Genomic DNA, 20,088 nt, shown 5'->3' with positions numbered 1-20,088 from the left:
TCTTTTTGACAAAAAGAAAATAAAAAAGTAGGAGATGTTGTAATATGGTTCCTTGTGTAGGTGTGTGTCCTCCATGGCCTAGTTCATACTAGGGCCTGCAGAGTCACGCTGAATCACACAGGAGACAACTGGCTCCGAGAAAGCCATAACATCCTGATAGTGAATAACATAACATCCTGAGATGTGCCCTACCATTGACGCCCAGGATTTGACCATATATAGAGAGAACTTTCCTGAAACAGTAGATTAGAAATTGTACTGTTACAGGCTGTTTTTAATCACATGCTATTGCTCCTCCTGCCTTTGTCCTGTCTCAATAAAAGGGGCTCTCAGGTTTTCATCTGGGTCGCTCCATCCCGAGAAAGTTCGTGTCCTGTGTTTTCTCAACATTGGCCTCATGGTCGACCCACGGGAACATCACATTTGGTAGCAGAGGATGGTTACTTCACAATGTTGCTTAATTTCTTCACTGATGTTTTTAAAAAGATCTTTGTAGAGTGAAGAAAGAGTTGCTTATTAAATATAGAGAGTAACATTTTGAACAAATTGATAATTTCCTTATTTCCAAAGAATCAGAAAAAGAGACTTTCAATAATAAAATGAGCTAGTACATAATTTTCTTTTTATCTTTCTGTGGCATATTTTGTAGTTTATTTTTTTTCAAGAAAAGTGTATCGGAGCTCGATTTTTTTTTCTCTAAGAGCAAATTTTCCAAGGATTATCTTAAAATGCCGTTTAAAATTCGAGCTACAAACCCGTGTTCATAGACTGCAGCGAACTACTCTCTTATTTTATCTCTATGACAAACAGGTATGACTCTTCATTTCCTGTACCGACAGCTCATCTCCGGTCCTAGATTGGCAGGGGCAGACAGTCCAATCGCAGGAGCTTATGTTGAAGTGCTACGTCCTGGTAGAGGCGGGGCTTAGTTATAGCCGCGGAAGGAAGCTGGTCTTGTTGCGTGAGGAAGCGTTTTTTTTTGCCCCCCGAGGTTTTCATCATGGTGAGTTTTGATGTTGGAAGGGGGGGGGGAGATGCGGGTAAAAGCAGAAGGAGAATTAGCTTAAATCCGGGGAGGGATCACTGATCACTCTCCTCCTTGAAGATCAGTCTGCTTAAGAGGAAAAAAAGTGTGTGTGGGGGTAATACCGGGGTCGTCGGGTCTGTGGCCCCAACTCTTGCTCTCAGCCGTGTCTGTTGTAGAAGCTGATTGCAGATTAGGGGAGGGTGGGAGGGAGGCTTTTGCTTTATTTCCTGAATTTTTATGGAGGCGATAGTGAAAGCGGTTTGCATGCATGACCTTGCGGAATAATTGCGCGCTTGGGACTACTTCTTCTGTCATATCCGTCATGAGACGTTGGCGATCATGTTGGCAATCCTATTTTTGTCACCATCTACATGAAAAAATGCTGCTGAGTTTTGCCCAAACCAGTCCCTTAGGTTTTGAAGCTATGATGTTCTCCTTCTGCCTGGACCTCCTTTGCCTCCCATCTTTCCCTGGAGGATTAAGTGAAGGATGCCCTATTTTTCTGGGTGTTGCATCACATATCCAAAATATTCACACTTTCCCTTTTTAATGGCTGTGATGATTTCCCTGTGCTTTTCCAGAAGGCTTATCACCTCCTCATTTCTGATTTTGTCAGCCCAGCTGTAAATAACAGCCATCTGTAAATCCACATTTCAGTGCTTCTAATTTCTTCAAGTGGTTTTCTGTCAAAGATCAACTCTCTACTCTGTAGAGCAGGATAGAAAAGATGTAACATCTGATAAGCCTGATTTTCAGTTTTAGGCTGAGAATCCTGGGACTTGGCCTTTTTAAAATCTGTGTTAAGGTTGGAGCAAGAGCCAGACTTTTTCACCATGCTTTAAAGCAGGGGGTCCTTCAAACTCATCAGCATATAGACTCCTTTATGAAGTTTCAAATAGTTCCTCGATATCACCTCCCCTCCCAAACATCTATTATATGAAAATAATTTAGTAAATACTAGGTTTAATAGTATTACAAATAATAACTATATATATATAATGGATAGTCCTTTGGGATTAATATTAACTATTTTCTTGAGAAGTCTGCTTGGAAAATATAATTGTTATCAAAAGTATTCTGGACTTGATAATAGTGATTTGGATAATACTGGTTCACCATAGTTAATTTATATCAGGAGAGATTTAAACTAGAGACTACTTGATTATAGTTCAACCTTACAGAATGCTTTCCTTCCACCTCTGAGTCAGCAGTAATGTAAATTGGCATAGATTCTGTTGTCTCATTGCCAATCCAAATTACTTCTGTTTTCCCCTGCAGCCAGAGGATAATGCTCTCATTTGCTCTACAAGGAGATCCCGAATCTCCTCACTTTCCTAATATCCATCAATGGCATTTGCCGATCTCTGTACTGCTGGAGTTTTGCTGGAGTTTTTATTTTGCAAAGTTATGCAGCATCTTAATCCTGTTGGACTCTCAGATAATTTATAAGGTTTTGTCAAATGGTTACACCTGCAATATTGGCCATTTATTAGAACTTGTCCTGGCTTCACCTGCTGTCTTTTCCAGCCTGGGTATTGGCTGTATGAGCTAGGAGACGGGACAAGTGTAAGGAGAAACTTTTTATTCATCAGGCTTCCAAATTTATCCCTGGTTTAGACATCCAGATTAGCCCAAATTGCTGTTAGCTCAAATAACAGTTTACTGATAGGGTGGGGGTTGAAGCAGCAGAGAGAAGTCTCTCCCTCTTCCTCTCTGTTTCTGGAGGATGATGTCCAAGGACTGGAAGTGAGAGGTGTGTCCATATGATCCTTTACTGGCCAATAGACACCAGGTTGATCCCACTTTTATGAGGTGATTTTACAGTACCACCAACTGTATTGGGATTTGTAAGATTATATCCATAATTGGTTACTTAGGGGCAAAATATTTTTAAAATGGGAAAGCTAAGGACAACTTAATGTTGTCTGGAGCATGGATTAGGAATTGGATGAAGGCAACATCATGGGGACACCAGGAAAAAAAAAGTGCTTACTATAGCTTGTTTGTACTGTGATTACAATAAAGTGGGAAAAAACTCTTAGTCTCTGAACCAAAATACAACATTCCTTTTAGCCCATTCTATCTGTGTCCGGTATGGGGATTACATTTTGGAATATTTTGCACTGTGGCTCAAATATGCTTATTCTGATGTTCTTCATATTCATAAGGATAAACCTTGATTTGTGCAACTTAATAGCTTCTAGTTTAAAAAGTGCTGCATTTGACATATTATTTCAATTCAACTTTTTTTCTTTTCTAGTCTATTATGTCCTATAATGGAGGGGCTGTTATGGCCATGAAAGGGAAAAACTGTGTGGCTATTGCAGCTGATCGCAGATTTGGTATTCAAGCTCAGATGGTGTCTACAGACTTCCAGAAAATTTTTCCAATGGGAGACAGATTATTCATTGGTCTGGCTGGTCTTGCCACAGATGTGCAGACAGTGTAAGTATTGCATAGATACAAGCAAGAAAACTAGAATATTCATAAGAGCTGTAACTAACTTGTAGCTAGTTTCTTAGTTTATTCTTATTTATTTTTATTCTTATTCCAACATTGGGAAATAAATATGTCATAATTGGCCAGGTTACTGAACAGTTGAAGCTAAGTCCAGTTATTCACATCTATAGTGGTAGGCAGGAAGGTAAATTATATGATGGATTTTGAATCTCTGGGATCAGTCAAGAATGGCTAAAATGGCTCTTGGAAGACAGCTTCTAAATATCAGGAGTTTGCAGAAACAAGTTAACTTCTAATACAATGTTTTAAAGTATCAACAATATAATTATTTTCTTCACCTAAAGTACAGATAGTTATCAATATGACTGCTTTTTTAACAATAGTTCACAGTTGCAACATTCTTGGAAAAAATGACAGCATCTGTGGTCAAAGTTATAAGCACTTCACAGTGATATGATTGCAGTTGGCCACCAAAACACATGTAGAACAGTTGCAGCATCTTGTTGTCATGTGATCATGTTTTGTAACCTCACCAGTTTCCAACAAATAAAGTCAGTTGGGGGAAGTGGACCACAGTAAAATCAGTCCTAGTCATGTTGTGACTTGTTTAATGACCATATGCTTAGTTCCAACTGTGCTTGTACAGTTCAACCTGTAAGTAGGTAAAATGTAGAACATCTCGCAGAGATAAATATTTATGTGAAATAAGCTATAAGCTTACTCCTCTGATACTCAAAATAAATTTTCAGTCTATGTATACTCAGGGACATACTTTAAATGAAGACATCTGGAGAGTGCTCACCCTGATGATTTCTGCATGTGGTTTGAAATAGAATGTAAACTATTCAGAATTGTGAGTTTAATATTCTAAATTTCAATGTCCTTTTCAGAATTAAACAATGGTTGCTTGCCCTTACAACAATTTAAATAGTAATAATTATTTTAAATGCCTCCAAGCAGTCATCTCTAGATTGCTTACCTGAATTTCAAATTCTACAATGAAAAGTTAGGTAAACCATATTGATTGCTTAACAAAACAAAACAAGATACTAAATCAAATTCCCTGATACTCCAGAATTATAAACTCAGGTTTATTATTTTTCCCCTTGATCATAGTATAAAGGATGTTAGGAATGTAGTAATGTGTGCATGTGTTAATCACATTAGTGGGAAATAACAAATTTGAATCAATTCATATTCATTACATTTCTATTTTATAATTACCGTATTTTTCTAAGTATAAGACACACTTTTTCCCCCTCAAAAAAGAGGCTGAAAATCTGGGTGCGTGTTATACACTGAATATAGCATTTTTTGCCTCTTGAAACCCCGCCTCCTTCACAAAATGGTCGTGCATACCCTTATGGAGGCTCTCACGGAGTTCCTGGGGGCTGGGGAGGGCAGAAATGAGAAAAAAACTGGACTGTTTATTGCCCCCCCCCAACTTACCTACTCTCTCTCTCTCTCCCTCCCTCCCTATCTACTGTATTTCTCTATTTCTCTCTCTATCCCTCTACCTACCTACCTACATTCTCTCCCCCTATCTACCTACCTACTGTATTTCTTTCTCTATTTTTCTCTCTATCCCTTTATCTATCTACCTATCTACCTACTGTATTTATCTCTCTTTCTCTCCCTCTCTATCTACCTACCTACTTTTTTTTAATTTGCCTCTTCAAAACCTTGGTGGGTCTTTTACTCTGAGAAATATGGTACTTACAGACAGCTAGTAGGTTTTAAACTATATTTCTGTGCCACTTCGATGGTAAATAGAAGAGAATGATCATTTTGCCTTAAAGTGGATTTGAAACTCTTTTGTTTTTCCTCTTACAGTGCTCAAAGACTCAGATTTCGACTAAATCTCTATGAACTGAAGGAAGGCAGGCAAATTAAGCCGCAGACCCTAATGAGCATGGTGTCTAATCTCCTATATGAAAGACGGTAAAGAGTCAAGCATTCATGATATCTGGAAATAATGTTATTAAAAAATAAATTTCAGTAATAGATTTGATAAGGCAATTATTTTTGAACTGAGAATCAGGGAGCCTTAGGAAGGGGTCAGGAGAAACTTACTTGGATGATTTAACAAGGCTCATATAGACAAAGTGTCAGAATTTATTCTAGGCTTTACTCCTCACTTTGCATTATTGCAAAGTTTAAGATCCCTGTGATACATAAATTAAGGTATAAATATCAAAACTGGTGTGTTTCTTACCTAGCACTAACAAAATCATTGGTTTTAATCATGGCTGTATGGAGCATACAGATTCATTAATTATTTTATGAGATTTAATGTTTCCCACCTCAGAATAATTGATTTGCATCAGGATTATTGCTAAATAAGCAGATTGTTTTTGCTCATTCAGATTTAGTTGAACTCGTTGCAATTAAATAGCAATATCATATTTTTTGAAGTATAAGGCACCTCTCTTTCCCCCAAAAAAGGGGGTGAAAATCTGGGTGTGTCTTACACTCCAAATGTAGCCCCACTCACCTGCTCCGTGCGTCACATTTTCGGATAGTTCTAGGAGATGGGGATCCTCACTTCCACTCAGATTTTGATAATGAGCTTTTTATCTATTTAAAACAAACCCTATCACCCTAAGCATATTTAACTGGATAGAGTGGGGTGGGGTGTGATTTTTATGGGGGCAGAAGAAGGACTTGGCACCAGGGGCTCCTTATTGGAGCCTTGCTGCGAGAAAGCCAGGCTTTAAATGCCTACAGTTATAGGTGGGAAGACGGGGAGTCTCGGGAGTGGAGCCTTCGGTGCCAAGTCTCTCTTTTGCCTCCATGAAAATCATACCCCACCATACCCCCTCCAGTTAAATATGTGTAGGGTGACAGGATTTGTTTTAAATGGACAAAAAGCTCATTATCAAAATCCGAGTGGAAGTGAGGATCCCCACCACCTGGAACCACCCAAAAATGCCAGGCACAGAGACAGCAATGGTGTGTGGCAATCCCCGCAGCCTGGAACAGCTGATTGGGGGTATTCCACCTACCAATCATTGCTCCTGCTGAATCAGGCTGCATTAACATGCTGAAGCTGACCAGGCCATTTGCTGTTTGCTGTAAGGATGCTAGCCAGATTAATACCGATGGATGCTGGTAGGCAGAGGCAGAAACTTTTTTCCCCTTGCCTTACTCTTCCAAAATTAAGGTGCATCTTATATGCTGAAAAACACAGTATTTCTCTGCTCAAGATGATAGTAGGTACTCTTCAAAACTGATGAGGATTTCCCCCCAAGCTTCTTAGTATTGGAGATAGACAAATTGTGGACATATCTTAAACCTTTTCCTAGTCATGCCAAGGAAATTTATAATTTTAAAATGTAGTTAATTGTAATTATTTTCTTGTTGCTTTCAGGTTTGGACCTTATTATACAGAACCTGTAATTGCTGGATTAAACCCAATCACTTATGAACCCTTTATCTGCTCCTTAGACTTGATTGGTTGTCCGATGATAACAGATGATTTTGTGGTCAGTGGGACCTGTACAGAGCAAATGTACGGCATGTGTGAGTCTCTTTGGGAGCCAGACATGGTAAGAAAAATATAGAGCTGGTCATAAGAAATATAGCAGGGTTAGCTACTTTAAATAACACTTTTAATAAAAGCCAGTCTCTGGACTTCAAAAAGTATGTGTAAAAAGGGCTTTAGGGCATATGTACAAGTTCTTCCCAGTATTTTTCACTTTCTAAACCTCTCAACACAGAAATTATATTTCAGTTTAAAATCTTTTGTTCATATGATGCTTTGCTTAGAATTCTGCTGTACCCTACATGCTGAATGCATGAATATATTGATATGGCCTAGAGAGAACTTGTATGAGAAGCTTCATAGCCGTATTCATGCATTCTCTGTAAATACCTTAATAGCAATCTAATATGTAATTCCTCTCCCTCTCCATCCCCATCAAACTTGTTTTTAGGGACTTTCAAAGGGGCAATATAGCTATATTGTTTCAGTCCACATTTTTTTATACTCAATACATTCACTTAAGTTTGAACAAATGCTTAAAAATAACTCTAAATTTTTTTTTATGCAGGAACCTGATCACCTCTTTGAAACCATAGGACAGTCCATGCTTAATGCTGTGGACAGAGATGCTGTGTCTGGTATGGGAGTGATAGTGCATGTGATGTAAGTAGAAACTGAGTGGGTAAAGATCAGTTCGAAAAAAAATATGTGGGACAGTATCTCTCTGGTTAATTTTCATGGCTAGCCTGGAAAGACAATAGCTGTAATTGGCAGCAAGCAAGGTTAAGCCAGTGAAATTATTTTCCCAATTAATTTGTCCTTCCTTCTGGGGGTAGTGCTGTTATTATGAATAATCTTGGGAAAACAGTTATGGTTGTAGATATCTTTTTTATCTGTTGGTGGATAAAATTGGGATTTAACTGCTGAGCCAATAGAGATAATTCTTGACTGCAATTGGGACTGGAATTTTGGTTATAAGTGATGATGTTATAGGTTGATGCACCCTCGTGACAGGCTGATTTTACTACTGTTTTTATGGCAAACATTAAGCAGTTGTTTTTGGTGAAATCAGCAAAAAATATCACAAATCATTTAGGAAGCTGCAGGCATAATGCCTTAAATGAATGTGGCTTGACATTTCACGATGGCTGGAAAGGCATTGCAGGTATAAAGAACTATTTCTGAGACTGTTATAAATCTGAACATTAAATTGCTATTTGGAAGTAGAGGATTAACTGTAGTACAATTTTCATCTTGATTCCCTCCCTTTTCTCTTTTTACCAGTGAGAAAGACAAAATAACTACCCGGACACTGAAAGCTCGCATGGATTAAGTTAAAGTCCTACTAAGAAAACTGATATCTCAAGATAGGAAATAGTGTACTGTTAATGGAATAAACTTTTTTTTCTAAAACCACAACTTTTTCATTTTTATGTAGAAGCTATATATATTTTGATTTTTTTAAAATCAAAGATAAAAGGTTGTTCTGAAGAAGATAATTTTCAAACAATTATGTAATAATGTAATCTGGCTGTCATACCAGAATTGATCTGTAAATTATAAACTATGGCATCCACCAAAATCGGCAGATTTTTTTTTTTTTAATGCAAAATACTGCTGTTGATTTAACCTGAGAAAAGTCCTGCTGAATTCAGTGTGCCCTACAGCATGGACTTGAGTAGGATTGCAATAGAGATATTCAGTCTGAGATCAAATCTAAACTGAGCAAAAGTGATTCAGATCTGACTTGGTCACCTCTTTTATGCCAGCTGGAGACTGCTGAAGAAAACATACCTTTGAGTTTAGATAGTAGTGGCAAGGTAGTCACTGAGGAGCTAATGGGTAGTGGTGCATCCCAATTTTGGCCCAAATACTGTACATCTACAAGTTGCACAGTTAATGTACACCCAAAAAAAGATGATGACACGGCCAAGGTAATGGTTGTTGAGCTAAACTCAACAAAAGACTTTAATTTAAAAAGTTTCTAACTGAATTTTTTTTCTTGGAGCCTGACTTACTTGCTTTCACTTTTCAATACATGTTCAAAACTTCAGTTAAAGATATTTTGTATATCTCTTGGGCCTACCATAAGACAGCTCATATTTAGCTTTCCAAACCCACTCCCTAGTTAAATGGAAAATCTCATATTCCAAGAACAATAGACAATATGTAACTTTGAAAATCCCAAATGCTGCATTATAAAATAAGCAGAGATAGGTGGTATCCTTAAACCTTTTAGTCATTTCAATGGGACTTTTTTCTAGACTAAGCTGTTGATTTCAGTTTGTTGTTAAAGTTCTTTTGAAAGTAATAAATAGCTGTAGTTTTCAAATGAGGGAGCAAGTCCTTTTTTCTTAACTTGTTTTATTAAAGCAGGAGGCCAGCATTTAGAGATAAATCTTATTAATGTGAACACAACTGGATCAATGGACCTTATAAATGCATGGATAAGCCCATTTGCAAATAAACTGAACAATTTTGTGGATATATTCTTGGCTTACTTGGGAATGTGCAGCTAATCTTCAGTTACTGACTCAGTGATTATTAACTGTCCTTAAAGTTGTGGCCATTGTAGTGTCCCCATAGTCCCATAATTGTGATTTGGGTGTTTGACTCTATATCCCTACTCACAAGATTGCCATTTGTAACCTTCACTGCCAGCATCTGGCATGCAGGTAGATAGAAAACCTAGTAAAAGATTGAAATGATTGTGTGATATTGCACCCAAGAATCACAACTAGCACTCACTCAGTCAAGCCTTTTAAGCTAAACAACTTCTTCATTCTTACAACTATTTTGGGGAGAAAAATAAAACCCTGAGAGCAGTTTTACACAAAAAAAAATCATTTTTATTTTGTTTAACCCACCTGAGAGACTTCACACCTTGTTAACATACATGCATTTCAAAACAGTGTCTCATACTTTATAAGCACATTGACTTTAAAATTTTATTTTAAAAAAGGTATGAAAAACCTAAATTTTTATTAGTTGGAGATTCAAATTTGTAATTGCCTGCTTGCCATTATGAACCAGCTTTTATGTTTAAATGCCATATGATTATATGTATTGTGTTGAATATATTCATATGGTATTCAAGCATACAATTAGGAAGATACTGATAATGGCTGGAACACAAATGTCTTGTTTCCTCTATCTTTTTAAATAATATATGGTTTCACAATTAATACAATTTTGAAAGATTGCCTGGGATGGCATTGCACACACTCATACCAGGTTCTCAAAGACATAGATAATGAAGAAGTGCAAACTTTATTTGACCATGTGGCTTACAGCTAGCCATCAATATCTATGTGTGTTTATAAGATAACATTTTCACCCGAGTGCTTTTTAATGATACCCTCCCCAAGCCCTTCCTCTACACATGAACATAACAGACATGATTAAAGATTGTCACCATCTACTTCAGTTTAGCCCTTAAAAATCCACATTCAACATTTTTTTCCAGTGCAGGAAATCCCAGCTTAACTGCCTGGATGTAACCACCTAACAATATAGACTGTGGGGATACATCAATGATTGCAGTGAAAGTTACTATATACTGAACAAAATTGAGATTTTCTTCCTCAAACATGATAGCCAAAGCTGAAACTTAGCTTATATTCCCCCTTAAGATACCTTAATATTTTTAGATGATGAACAAAAAAGAGTATGAGTTCCATCTCACTCTAGAATAGGCATGTTAACAATGGTGGAAACTTTGCTATAATATATCTGGAGAACCATGGGTTGGGGAAATACATTCCACAAAACAGGAGATGAAGAAGCTAAGACTACCATTAACAACACACATTCTTTGGCTAGACATGATCCAACTGAGAATGTACATGTGTAAGTCGACTTGGGAACAAGACTAACACATATGCCCCCAAATCCTCCAAACCAGTTAAGTCATAAAACTGCTCCGAATATATATTTTAAAAAAGATAAATCACAGATTTACTGAAAATGTACTTCCTTTCTATGTGTTAGCTATAACTTGGGATCATTGCAACTGTAACAAGATGCACGCTGGAAAGAAAAAGAGTGACTTGACATTCCCTTGCATAAATTGGTGAACAAGAAACCTGTTTGAATTCCAAACAAAGTTCTTGATCTAGAAAGATTGCAGTTCTATGCACCAATGGCCATACATTACTGCTAAATCTCCAAATAGTTTAATATTCATCTGCTTCTGATCCAATATGGGCTCTTCTGCAGCAAAACAAAGGATGGGAACAATTTTCAGACTAAACTGATGGATAAATTGTGCCAATATGCATGCCATTTAGAGGAATGAAACTTGGGGCTGAAAAGCAAATAGAGTTTTAAAAGATCTCTTAGACATATTGAATTGGAAATAAAACTGCATTACCAGTGCTATCCTAAGAGTTACAGGGAAAATATGCAGGAGCTATTTTCAGAATTATGTATTTAAGGATACCAGGCAGGGAGGAAAATAGGAACAAGGAAGGAAGAGCAAAAGACTGATCAGGTCCTCGTTTAATCACAGATCTTCTGTCAAAACTAACAATACTCTGAAGGGATGGTATGTGTTCCTTTTCTCACACACCTCTTGTAGCATTACAGACAATGCTTTGATCAGAATTTCTTGTGTAAATCATTCTCATTGTATTGCCAGATTAATATTCATAAGAAGGGGAAAATTCTAATACTGTGGTACGGAAACAAAAGATTTCCATGTGATTCCATCTTCTGGTGAAAATTTTGGGTGTGAATGGCAAGAAACAGGAATGTTAAAAGTTGTAGAAATTCCCAGTGAGTAAATTTCAAGTGTCCGTATGTGGGTGTAACAAGTTTCCCCAAAAGACATCTCCCAGACGTATAATGCTTACAAATCCCATGTTTAGTGGAGTTGTAAACTAGAGCATCTCAGTGATATTTGGTTTGGGGAAACCTGAAGTAAAAAGGCTCATAACATCCCTCTTGACCTCCCCACTAGGCTTTTTCTGTACCTTTTGAAGATTTCAAATCATTGAACTATTTTTCTATTAAAAAATAATTGAGAGGGAAAAATTCCACAACGGTTAGTAGATCCAAGTATCATACGGATCTGAGCACCACCCCAGGGCAGAACTCAGAGGCTGAATATTAAATTAATAGAATAGAGAAAGGATAAAATGGGACTAGAGGCAAAAGCCAGTTACACTTTTACTGATATAGGACTTTAAGATGAATTCAGATGAAAGTCTTAAAAGTTCCTGATAGAGGGCAGCATAACAAAAGGCACAAATATGGGAGTGGGAGATGGCAAAGAGGATATGTGCGCAAAATTTTAGTAGTAAGGACTAACAAGTCAATGGCATGTATGACAGAAAACAAAATCAAACGGGGAGTTAAAGGTGTGTTTAGGGATATATTCCGGATCATCTTGAGAAATATCTGAGTAAAACTCAAATTCAATATTTAAGTACAAAGTATGCACATCAAAGAGGACTTTAAATAATGAGGCAGAATAGAATCAGTCACAACTTAGATGGGTTGGGTGGCTTTTGTCAGGGGATGAAAGCAGCTGAAGACAAAAGAACAAGATGTTAAAGGTGTTAAAGAGAAAAACGTCTGATGGAAGTGGATTGAGGAATGGAGAGAGTGCAGATTCAAAGGCCAGGGAAGACTGAGAAGAGAAAGTAAGAGGAGGCAAAGATGTAGAGTTTGTTCTTTTTGCCTGAGTGCCCATTATTGGTTGCTTCAAATGTCTTCAATAAATGAATCAACCTGGCAACATATCTTTTCATGGTTTTTTAAGCTGTGCACTGACTAACTCCTAAATAGATTAAGGTAGGCAAATATTTATAAAAAATGTAAAAAAACAGCATTTTAGGCTAATGCTTACCAATTTTAATCAAAATGTAAACAAAAAGAGCTGAAAATGAAACGACCATGTTAAGACAGGGTAGACCAAAATTTCTATTTTACACTGAATTTCTAAGTGCAGCATTTATAGTTTAATTTATGCCTTAACAAAATCTTATGGTACAGCATATTCCATGATTTTTAAGCCTTGTAAACTATTATACGACTTTGAAATCGGGGAATGTGTTATGCAATTTTTTGTTGTTTATAAATGTGAAAAACCCATCTGAAAGAATACACATACTTGAGGACAATGAAGAAAGAATAAAACATTTACCTTACTCTCAAAAAAGATAGAATCCACAAAGCAGAAGGCACAGGACATTAACACCCCAACAATCACATACACACACACACAAAAAGCATGTGTAAGAAACACATTCAGAAAGAGTAAGCAAAGTGTCTTGATTGCAAGTTGATGGTTCATAATTTTCCAAATCCCTCTTTAAAAAAAACACCTATAAACAACCCATCCTCACAAGAAGAATACTGAAAAAATGGTATCAATTAATTCAAAATCTTCAGTTTTGACAAGAACGGTGATGAAATCCAACATTAGTCTGCAGATTACAAGAAAAAGTTGTAATTGAAATGAGGCAAGAACAGTTTGGATCCTTTTAAGAAAACTGAGCTAGTGCAACTTATTCCAAAAATCTGGATTAGCAGGACAATCTGTCCTAGTGGTTAAGAGCAGTCACCTTCAACAATTTATTATTTTTCCCCCATATTCTGAGACTAGATTCTTCCCCAATGGAATGATCAAAAGCTAATATTTCTAACACAATGGTTCACAGCATAAGATGTTACAAAGAAGTGGTACCTTTTTTAAAACAGGAAAATATCATTTTACAGCATTTACAACCAGATCAAGGTATAAAACCATGAATAATTTAGCTCTGGTAGATCATTATATTAGAGATAACTTAATCCAAGTTGTAATCCAACTCAGTACAAATGTATCTGCATAAAGTTACCTCACCTCTTCATGATCTCCACCAAGATATTGTATCGAATTTCATTAGAAATGTGGATTCTTCTTAAACTGCTTTTTTCCTCCCTTGATTGCATAAAATTTTAAGCAGCCATCTAATTCCCTCATATTCTCATCTTGTTTTGAAATAACAATGCAAAAAGAAAGTGGGATATCAAAAGACCAGAAGTAAAAAGTTTGTTCAACTAACTTAAATGGCTTTCCTTAATCATTATAACAGTCCTTGTCCTTGAAATGACAAGTAATCTCTTGTCCAATCCTTAGAGAAAGCAATAAAGGGAATTTGTTCTGAGTAACAGCCATAGTTCAATTGAAGAAAACCATCATTTATATCTTCTGTTGTGTGTTCACATTAACATCTGATCATTTGGAGATTGATGCTTTTCAAAGAAAAGTGCAAATCTTAACACTACTTTATTCCTCAGGTTTATGTTTGGCTATTTATTGTAGCAACCAAAATAGAAGAGAGTAATAGTCTCATTTTCCACCAGGTTTGGAGGCCCACATCTAGAGGTTAGTTTTCTGCTAGGTCAGACTGTCATTACACACTCACAGAATATCATATCCAGCAGACTGGGCTGCATTCCTGTAGAACTGGAAACACTACCACCCACCCTCTACTATTCTTCTCCCTTCTTTTCTGCCAACAACAGGAAGACAACTATGTCAGGATATTGGACATAAATTCATTGAAGCGTTTTGAATACTGTTCGGGATTGACAGTGGAAATTTCTGCTCCAGCCTGGAAAACAAAACAAAAAAACTAAAGCACATATAATATCATTCAAGCATAAAAAGTGGCATCAGTCATTTCTTTAAAGAGATTGCCTCAAATTTTTAAAAATCTGAGAAGTAACAAATGGCTCTATACTGATTCATCCTCTTCAGAATCTGAAGGAGAAAAGGGCTTACAATCTACATATTACCAATGGACATTTATGAAGAAAAATTGCTCAGCTGATGATGTTTCAAACATCTTCTGACTATCCTAGCCTTTTTGGCAGTAGAGCATGCTCTCCAGGCCCAGTGTTGTTTGAATGTTCCAAGGGGCAAAGCTCTCTTCCTGTACTTCCATTCAGTTTAGAGAGAGCCGAATAATCACCTGCAGCAGGGAGGCAGAACATCTGAACAGGCACTTGTATAGCCACCAGAAAAATGTGGTTACAATGTCTCTAATTGTGATTACATCCTCTCTCTCATGCTTTTTGCGGAGGCAGAGGAACAACAAAGGCACTTGTCTGAAAGATGATGCAGCCTACTTTAGGATTATGGAAAGAGTAGGACTGCCACCCCAACAGTAACTTCATCACCTGCACAAAAGTATATTGTTACAGTGTTCAATTAGAATGAAGGGCTGAGGCTAGAAGACACTCCAGGAAAAAAAGTTGAGATTAGCATTTTACTGGAAATAAATTATCAGGAAACCAAGAGTCCTCTTAAAATTATTGTTAAGGCAGATGAAAAGAAAAAAAAAGAAAAACTGAGCAGAAAGGCACTGGACCATGCCCATTTGAACAGGTAAATTGGACTGGAAAAGGATATATTGTTATCCTAATAGCCTCAGCTCTAGTGTCTGAATGCTCCAAAGATTCTTCTGCATTAATTTCATACTGATCCTCATTTAGCATTTTGTAACCTGTGGCTTTGGATGAGGAGACTTTGATGGACAGAGCTAAACTGGACAAAGTTATTTAAGAAGAAAACCATGTACACCGGCAAGAGATTCATTGAAAGGAAATATCCTGTGGGTGATGGTGATGGTAAAAGACTCAGGAACAGACAGAAATAGAAGACAGAACAACAACATAAAAATCATATCAAAATGTATCTTTGGTGTGGTCATATTAAAATATTCCTGATGTATTTACTTGGAAGCTGCGGAATGGTCAGAAAACAACCAAAATGATTGGAATATGAAAGACTATAATGTACGTGTTTCTCCGACAATAAGACCAGGACTTATTTTCTTTTGGACCCCAAAATAAGCACTAGGACTTATTTTCAGGAAGTGTCTTTCTCCCCCCCCCCCCAATGTACGGGAGGCCCACTCCTTCTGTTTGCTTGCCACAAGCAGTGCCACCCCCGCAAGGCAGTAGAGATGGAGCTGCCCCATACACCCCACACCAGAATGTTTCAGGGCCCTCGCAGCCAAGCCACCCACACCCTGACACCTGCCGTGGCATAGCACATCGCTCTGCCTCCTTCTCCATTGCGGCTACGAGAAAGCAGAAGTAGGCTGGTGGCCATGTGTACACCTGCTGCACATGGCTGCCAGTACTGCCACTGTGGAATAGATATTGGGGCGTAGATGGCTTGACTATAGGAGCCCTGAGGTAAGCCAGCGTGGGGCGCATGGGGCAGCTCCATCCCATCTTATCTTGTGGCCGTGGCACCACAAGCAACCAGATGGAATGACTGGCTGCACAGGCTCTTAAATAGAGCTTATTTTGGGGTAAGGCTTATATTAGGCGCATGCATAAAAAATATGCTAGGACTTATTTTCGGGATAGGTCTTGTTTTTGGGGAAACAGGGTAACTTACTTAAACGATACAGAATGGTAATCCAATTACACTTCTACCACTGAAACCTAATATCTGTTTTAGAGGTAGAGAAGCCATGCTTCTCTGACTGGATATGGCTTTTATTTAACAAAATTTCTATTCCAGCTTTTCATTATTTTTTGCAAATTCCAAAGCCCTTTGTAACCAGAATTCCTGAAAAATTGCTATCATTTTGAATGTATCATACACATAAAAAGTGTAGTATAGCAAACAAGTATAATATACTGAAAGAAATATATATATATATATATATATATATATATATATATATATATATATATATATATATATATATATATATATATATATATATATATATATATATATATATATATATATAAAATGGTTGCATCCCTGCCTCTTTTTCACAACTTTGGATCACTGCTCAGCCAGCTGTGGCTTCAGCTGTTCTGAAATATATTATAAAATGTGATATTGCTTGGCTATCCCTTCATGGATTATTTCCTTGCTGTGGTGAAGGGCTTGCATAGCTCAATGAACCTATGAGCTATGCCATTCAGGGCCACCTAAGATGGACAAGTCATAGCAGAGAGCCATGACAAAATGTGATCCACTGGAGAAGGAAATGGCAGCCCACTCCATTATCTTTGCCATTAAAACCCATGGACAATACCAAAAGGCCAAAAGGCTTGAAGGAATGTTGTCCATGGAATTGCAATGGGTCAGACATGACTTTGCAACTAACAACAACATTTGCTTGGCTAAGCACAATGAGAAAAATGCAAACAAATAGTTCTTTCTTACCCCATGCTTCACAGTTTTGGCAGCATGCGCTGCTTTTTTCTTGGTGTCATAAGGTGTAAGGATATCTATAATTGCCATGAAATATACCTCCTTCTTAGGGGCACCTGGTTAAAACAAGATAGAGAAAGTTATTAGTACTGGAGGATGCAGAACTATTTTTAGGGTTTGCTATTCTTATTGAACTGCAAGCACAACTAAAGCACTCCAGAATTTTTTATGCTAAATGATCCAAGAACTAGATTTTTATCAACAGATGCTTCAGGCAATACCTAAAACAGTGAAAATATTGAGGAAGCAGGGGAAAAAGTGGATGATTTTATTATATGCAGAGCAGTTTTCTCTTCAACTATGGTAGACTTGAGAGTAAATATTATTTTTTAAAAAACTTTGGAATAATAATAATCCTCAATATACCATCAGTCATTTAATGTCCATTTGATGTTACAATTCCGAGAGGGGACTTTATGGACCTTAAATCACTTCCAGCCTTCATAAAACATGGTGTCATTCCTCCCGCCCCCTCCCCCAACTCCCCCCAATCATATAATTGTGCTGTGCTGGTCAACCTGTTCACATTTACCACCAGTTATCAAGTGTCCAGTGACCATGCAATTGCCATTTGTACTCTTCTCTGCTGGCTTCCTCAAAAAGTTAATGGGGAAGTTAGCATGGGGAGTTATTGTAGTTGTTGAGGGAAGCAGTCACATGGGCATCTTGCTTAACAACCATTCCATTCAATGTGATTCTAGTCCCAATTTACTCATAAGTTGGCTATACATCAGGCTGTTCAAAATATAAATAGTCCTCAACTTATAAGCACATGGAATCTTGGTTAAAAAAAAGGATCATTAAACAAAAAATCATGTGACTGCTTTGCTCAATGACTGCAATCTCATTCCCAGTTGTCGATGTTAAGCAATCTTATTGATTGTTAAACAGAGGGAGATAAGGATGAGGAGGGGGGCTTGGGAGGTCTTGCGAGACCTTTAAAAGCTACAGGGCACACCAAATTGCACATTTTTGGAATGCTTCTAAAGCACCATGAGAGTCAGCTCTGTTCTCACAATCCTTTGGAAACCTCCTTCTCCAAATTGGGCAACTTGGAGAAGAAGAATTTCAAAGAATGGAGCCCATTTGGAGAATGGAACAAGGTATCCTTAAAAGGAAAGGTGCGCCTTACATAGACTGCATGATATGCTTGTCAGCAGTTGAAGAAAATTGTAAAGTTAAGTGGGCTGCTCTGCATGTGCTAATGAGCTAGGTAGCCAACGAAGTCCTTCTGGGCTATGGCAGTTTTTTGCATGCTGGTGGGCCCTGTAGCAAATCAAGGCTTCCTGGGGGAAAGTTTCCATGTTCTGGTGGCCTACAGAGATTGGGGGCAGATAGGTGGGCACAGGGAAGAAGCTGTACCCGCCTCTGGAATCATATCTGCAAACAATCTGCCAAATTTTGTTCACGTAACCACAGAGGAACTACAATAGACATAACTTTGGGCACAAGTTTTAAGTGATTTAATTTGGGATAATTTATAATGGTTTCAAATGGTTGCTGAATGAATGGTCATACATTAAGGACTACCTGTAGGCATAGTGAATACTAGACAAAGCTGCTAAAGGACATGAAGATCTTCTGGACATTTGTGTATTAGAGAAGACATCCAAATGATATTCTCTATCACCTGGCTCCCAAATAGACACTCCTACTTTATACTGTGGCTGCACACACTATGAGGAAAATTAAACTGGAAGTCATGTCTTTAATTAAGGCAACATTACTGGATATACTGTTGCAGTTCAGGGAGTCAAACAGTCTTAAGATTTCCAAAAAAGTGGAGAAAATAAAGTTGATTCAAATAACCACCGTGTATCAATAAAAGCTTACAATCAGACTCTGGCTTTCACAATTTTACATTTGTCTTCCATTTCCATTACCAACATCCATATTTCAGTACTTACTTTCATGGCTTTTCATAGCATAGACATCCACAGATGGATCAAACTCCCCAGGCCCAAAGAAACGTGGGAAGTTGAGAAGGTTACCAGGACTGTCAGGTGGAGTCCCATAGGAACCAATTGGATTCCCACCTATGCCATCATTCTCACATTCTTCATCTTCTGCCCGGTTTTCAACTTCCATCTCTTCTTGCTCAGCTCGATCAACATCATGAATTCCTACCAGCAAACTGTAATCCATGATTTTCAGTTGTGCAAGAAACTGGAAGTCAAAAGAAAAAAAATCCTTCTCATTTTCAATGTCTCTCTATCACCTCTGGAATTTGAGTTAAACCGTCTTTCATTAACTTGGCACCAGCTCCAAGTATTAAGTCCCATAAATCTCAAAGCATTTTTACATGATTGCTTGAAATTCTTGGGTTTACAGAGTTATAGAAGGAAAATACTTTTAATACATTTTTGTGACTTTGCAGCTTACTTCATCAGATGCATAGAATGGCTAGATGGATGTAGAATTTAAAATGGGATGAGGTGGAAGGGAAGACTAGTTACAATTATGCATGTGCAGGTTACATATCAGACAGACAGCAAGTACCGAATCAATTAACAATTGTAATATGTTAAAGAAAACACTGTTTTTGCAGAAATATTGCATAAAATTGTGAGTTCAGCACTCTCTCATTCAATGATCCTGAACTTTTACAAAATGGTCATTTTAAGATCTGTTGTACTTTGAAGTCTGCATTCTGTTTAAATTTAAATTGATTAAACAATCCAACAAAGCTTGTTAGTTACAGAAGGCGCTACCAAATTCCTTCTACATTGTGTAGGAGTAACACTCACTTCTGTTGATCTTGAGTAATGGACAACTCAGTTACTCTTGAGTAAGATGAAGGAGGAAATTTCCAAAGTAAATGCAAGAGAAATAAAACTCCTCTGTTTGCTTTTTTTAAAACAGATTTTCAAATTAATCTAA

The 20,088-nt window shown here is 37.4% G+C and overlaps 2 protein-coding genes across 3 annotated transcripts in view; one reads left to right on the top strand and one right to left on the bottom strand.

Annotated features, from left to right (window-relative positions):
* Positions 1-898: 898 nt before the first annotated feature.
* PSMB3 (proteasome 20S subunit beta 3) lies at positions 899-8,918 on the top strand. The gene is made up of 6 exons (XM_032238113.1): positions 899-1,003; positions 3,288-3,472; positions 5,321-5,428; positions 6,858-7,035; positions 7,540-7,634; positions 8,256-8,918. Exons 1-6 carry the CDS (start codon positions 1,001-1,003, stop codon positions 8,302-8,304), a joined length of 618 nt encoding a protein of 205 aa, XP_032094004.1. The 5' UTR covers positions 899-1,000; the 3' UTR covers positions 8,305-8,918.
* A 3,029-nt stretch (positions 8,919-11,947) lies between these two features.
* Positions 11,948-20,088, bottom strand: part of PIP4K2B (phosphatidylinositol-5-phosphate 4-kinase type 2 beta) — a 38,919-nt gene continuing 30,778 nt past the window's right edge. For both annotated transcript variants that reach the window (XM_032235646.1, XM_032235647.1), the window contains 3 exons: positions 19,116-19,374; positions 17,161-17,264; positions 11,948-14,575 (listed from right to left, as the gene is read on the bottom strand). In XM_032235646.1, the coding sequence (XP_032091537.1) occupies positions 14,495-14,575; positions 17,161-17,264; positions 19,116-19,374 (444 nt within the window). In that variant the 3' untranslated portion in view covers positions 11,948-14,494. The remainder of the gene's footprint in view (positions 14,576-17,160; positions 17,265-19,115; positions 19,375-20,088) is intronic.

The sequence above is a fragment of the Thamnophis elegans genome, chromosome Z (genome assembly GCF_009769535.1).
Source record: "Thamnophis elegans isolate rThaEle1 chromosome Z, rThaEle1.pri, whole genome shotgun sequence".
NCBI lineage: Eukaryota > Metazoa > Chordata > Lepidosauria > Squamata > Colubridae > Thamnophis > Thamnophis elegans.
Note: the sequence above shows the minus strand (reverse complement) of the source record. Positions and strands in the feature narration are given on the sequence as shown.

Coding starts and splice junctions, on each gene's coding strand:
- PSMB3 (XM_032238113.1), top strand. Junction 3,473..5,320: donor GCCACAGATGTGCAGACAGT/GTAAGTATTGCA, acceptor TTCCTCTTACAG/TGCTCAAAGACTCAGATTTC. Junction 7,036..7,539: donor CTCTTTGGGAGCCAGACATG/GTAAGAAAAATA, acceptor TTTTTTATGCAG/GAACCTGATCACCTCTTTGA.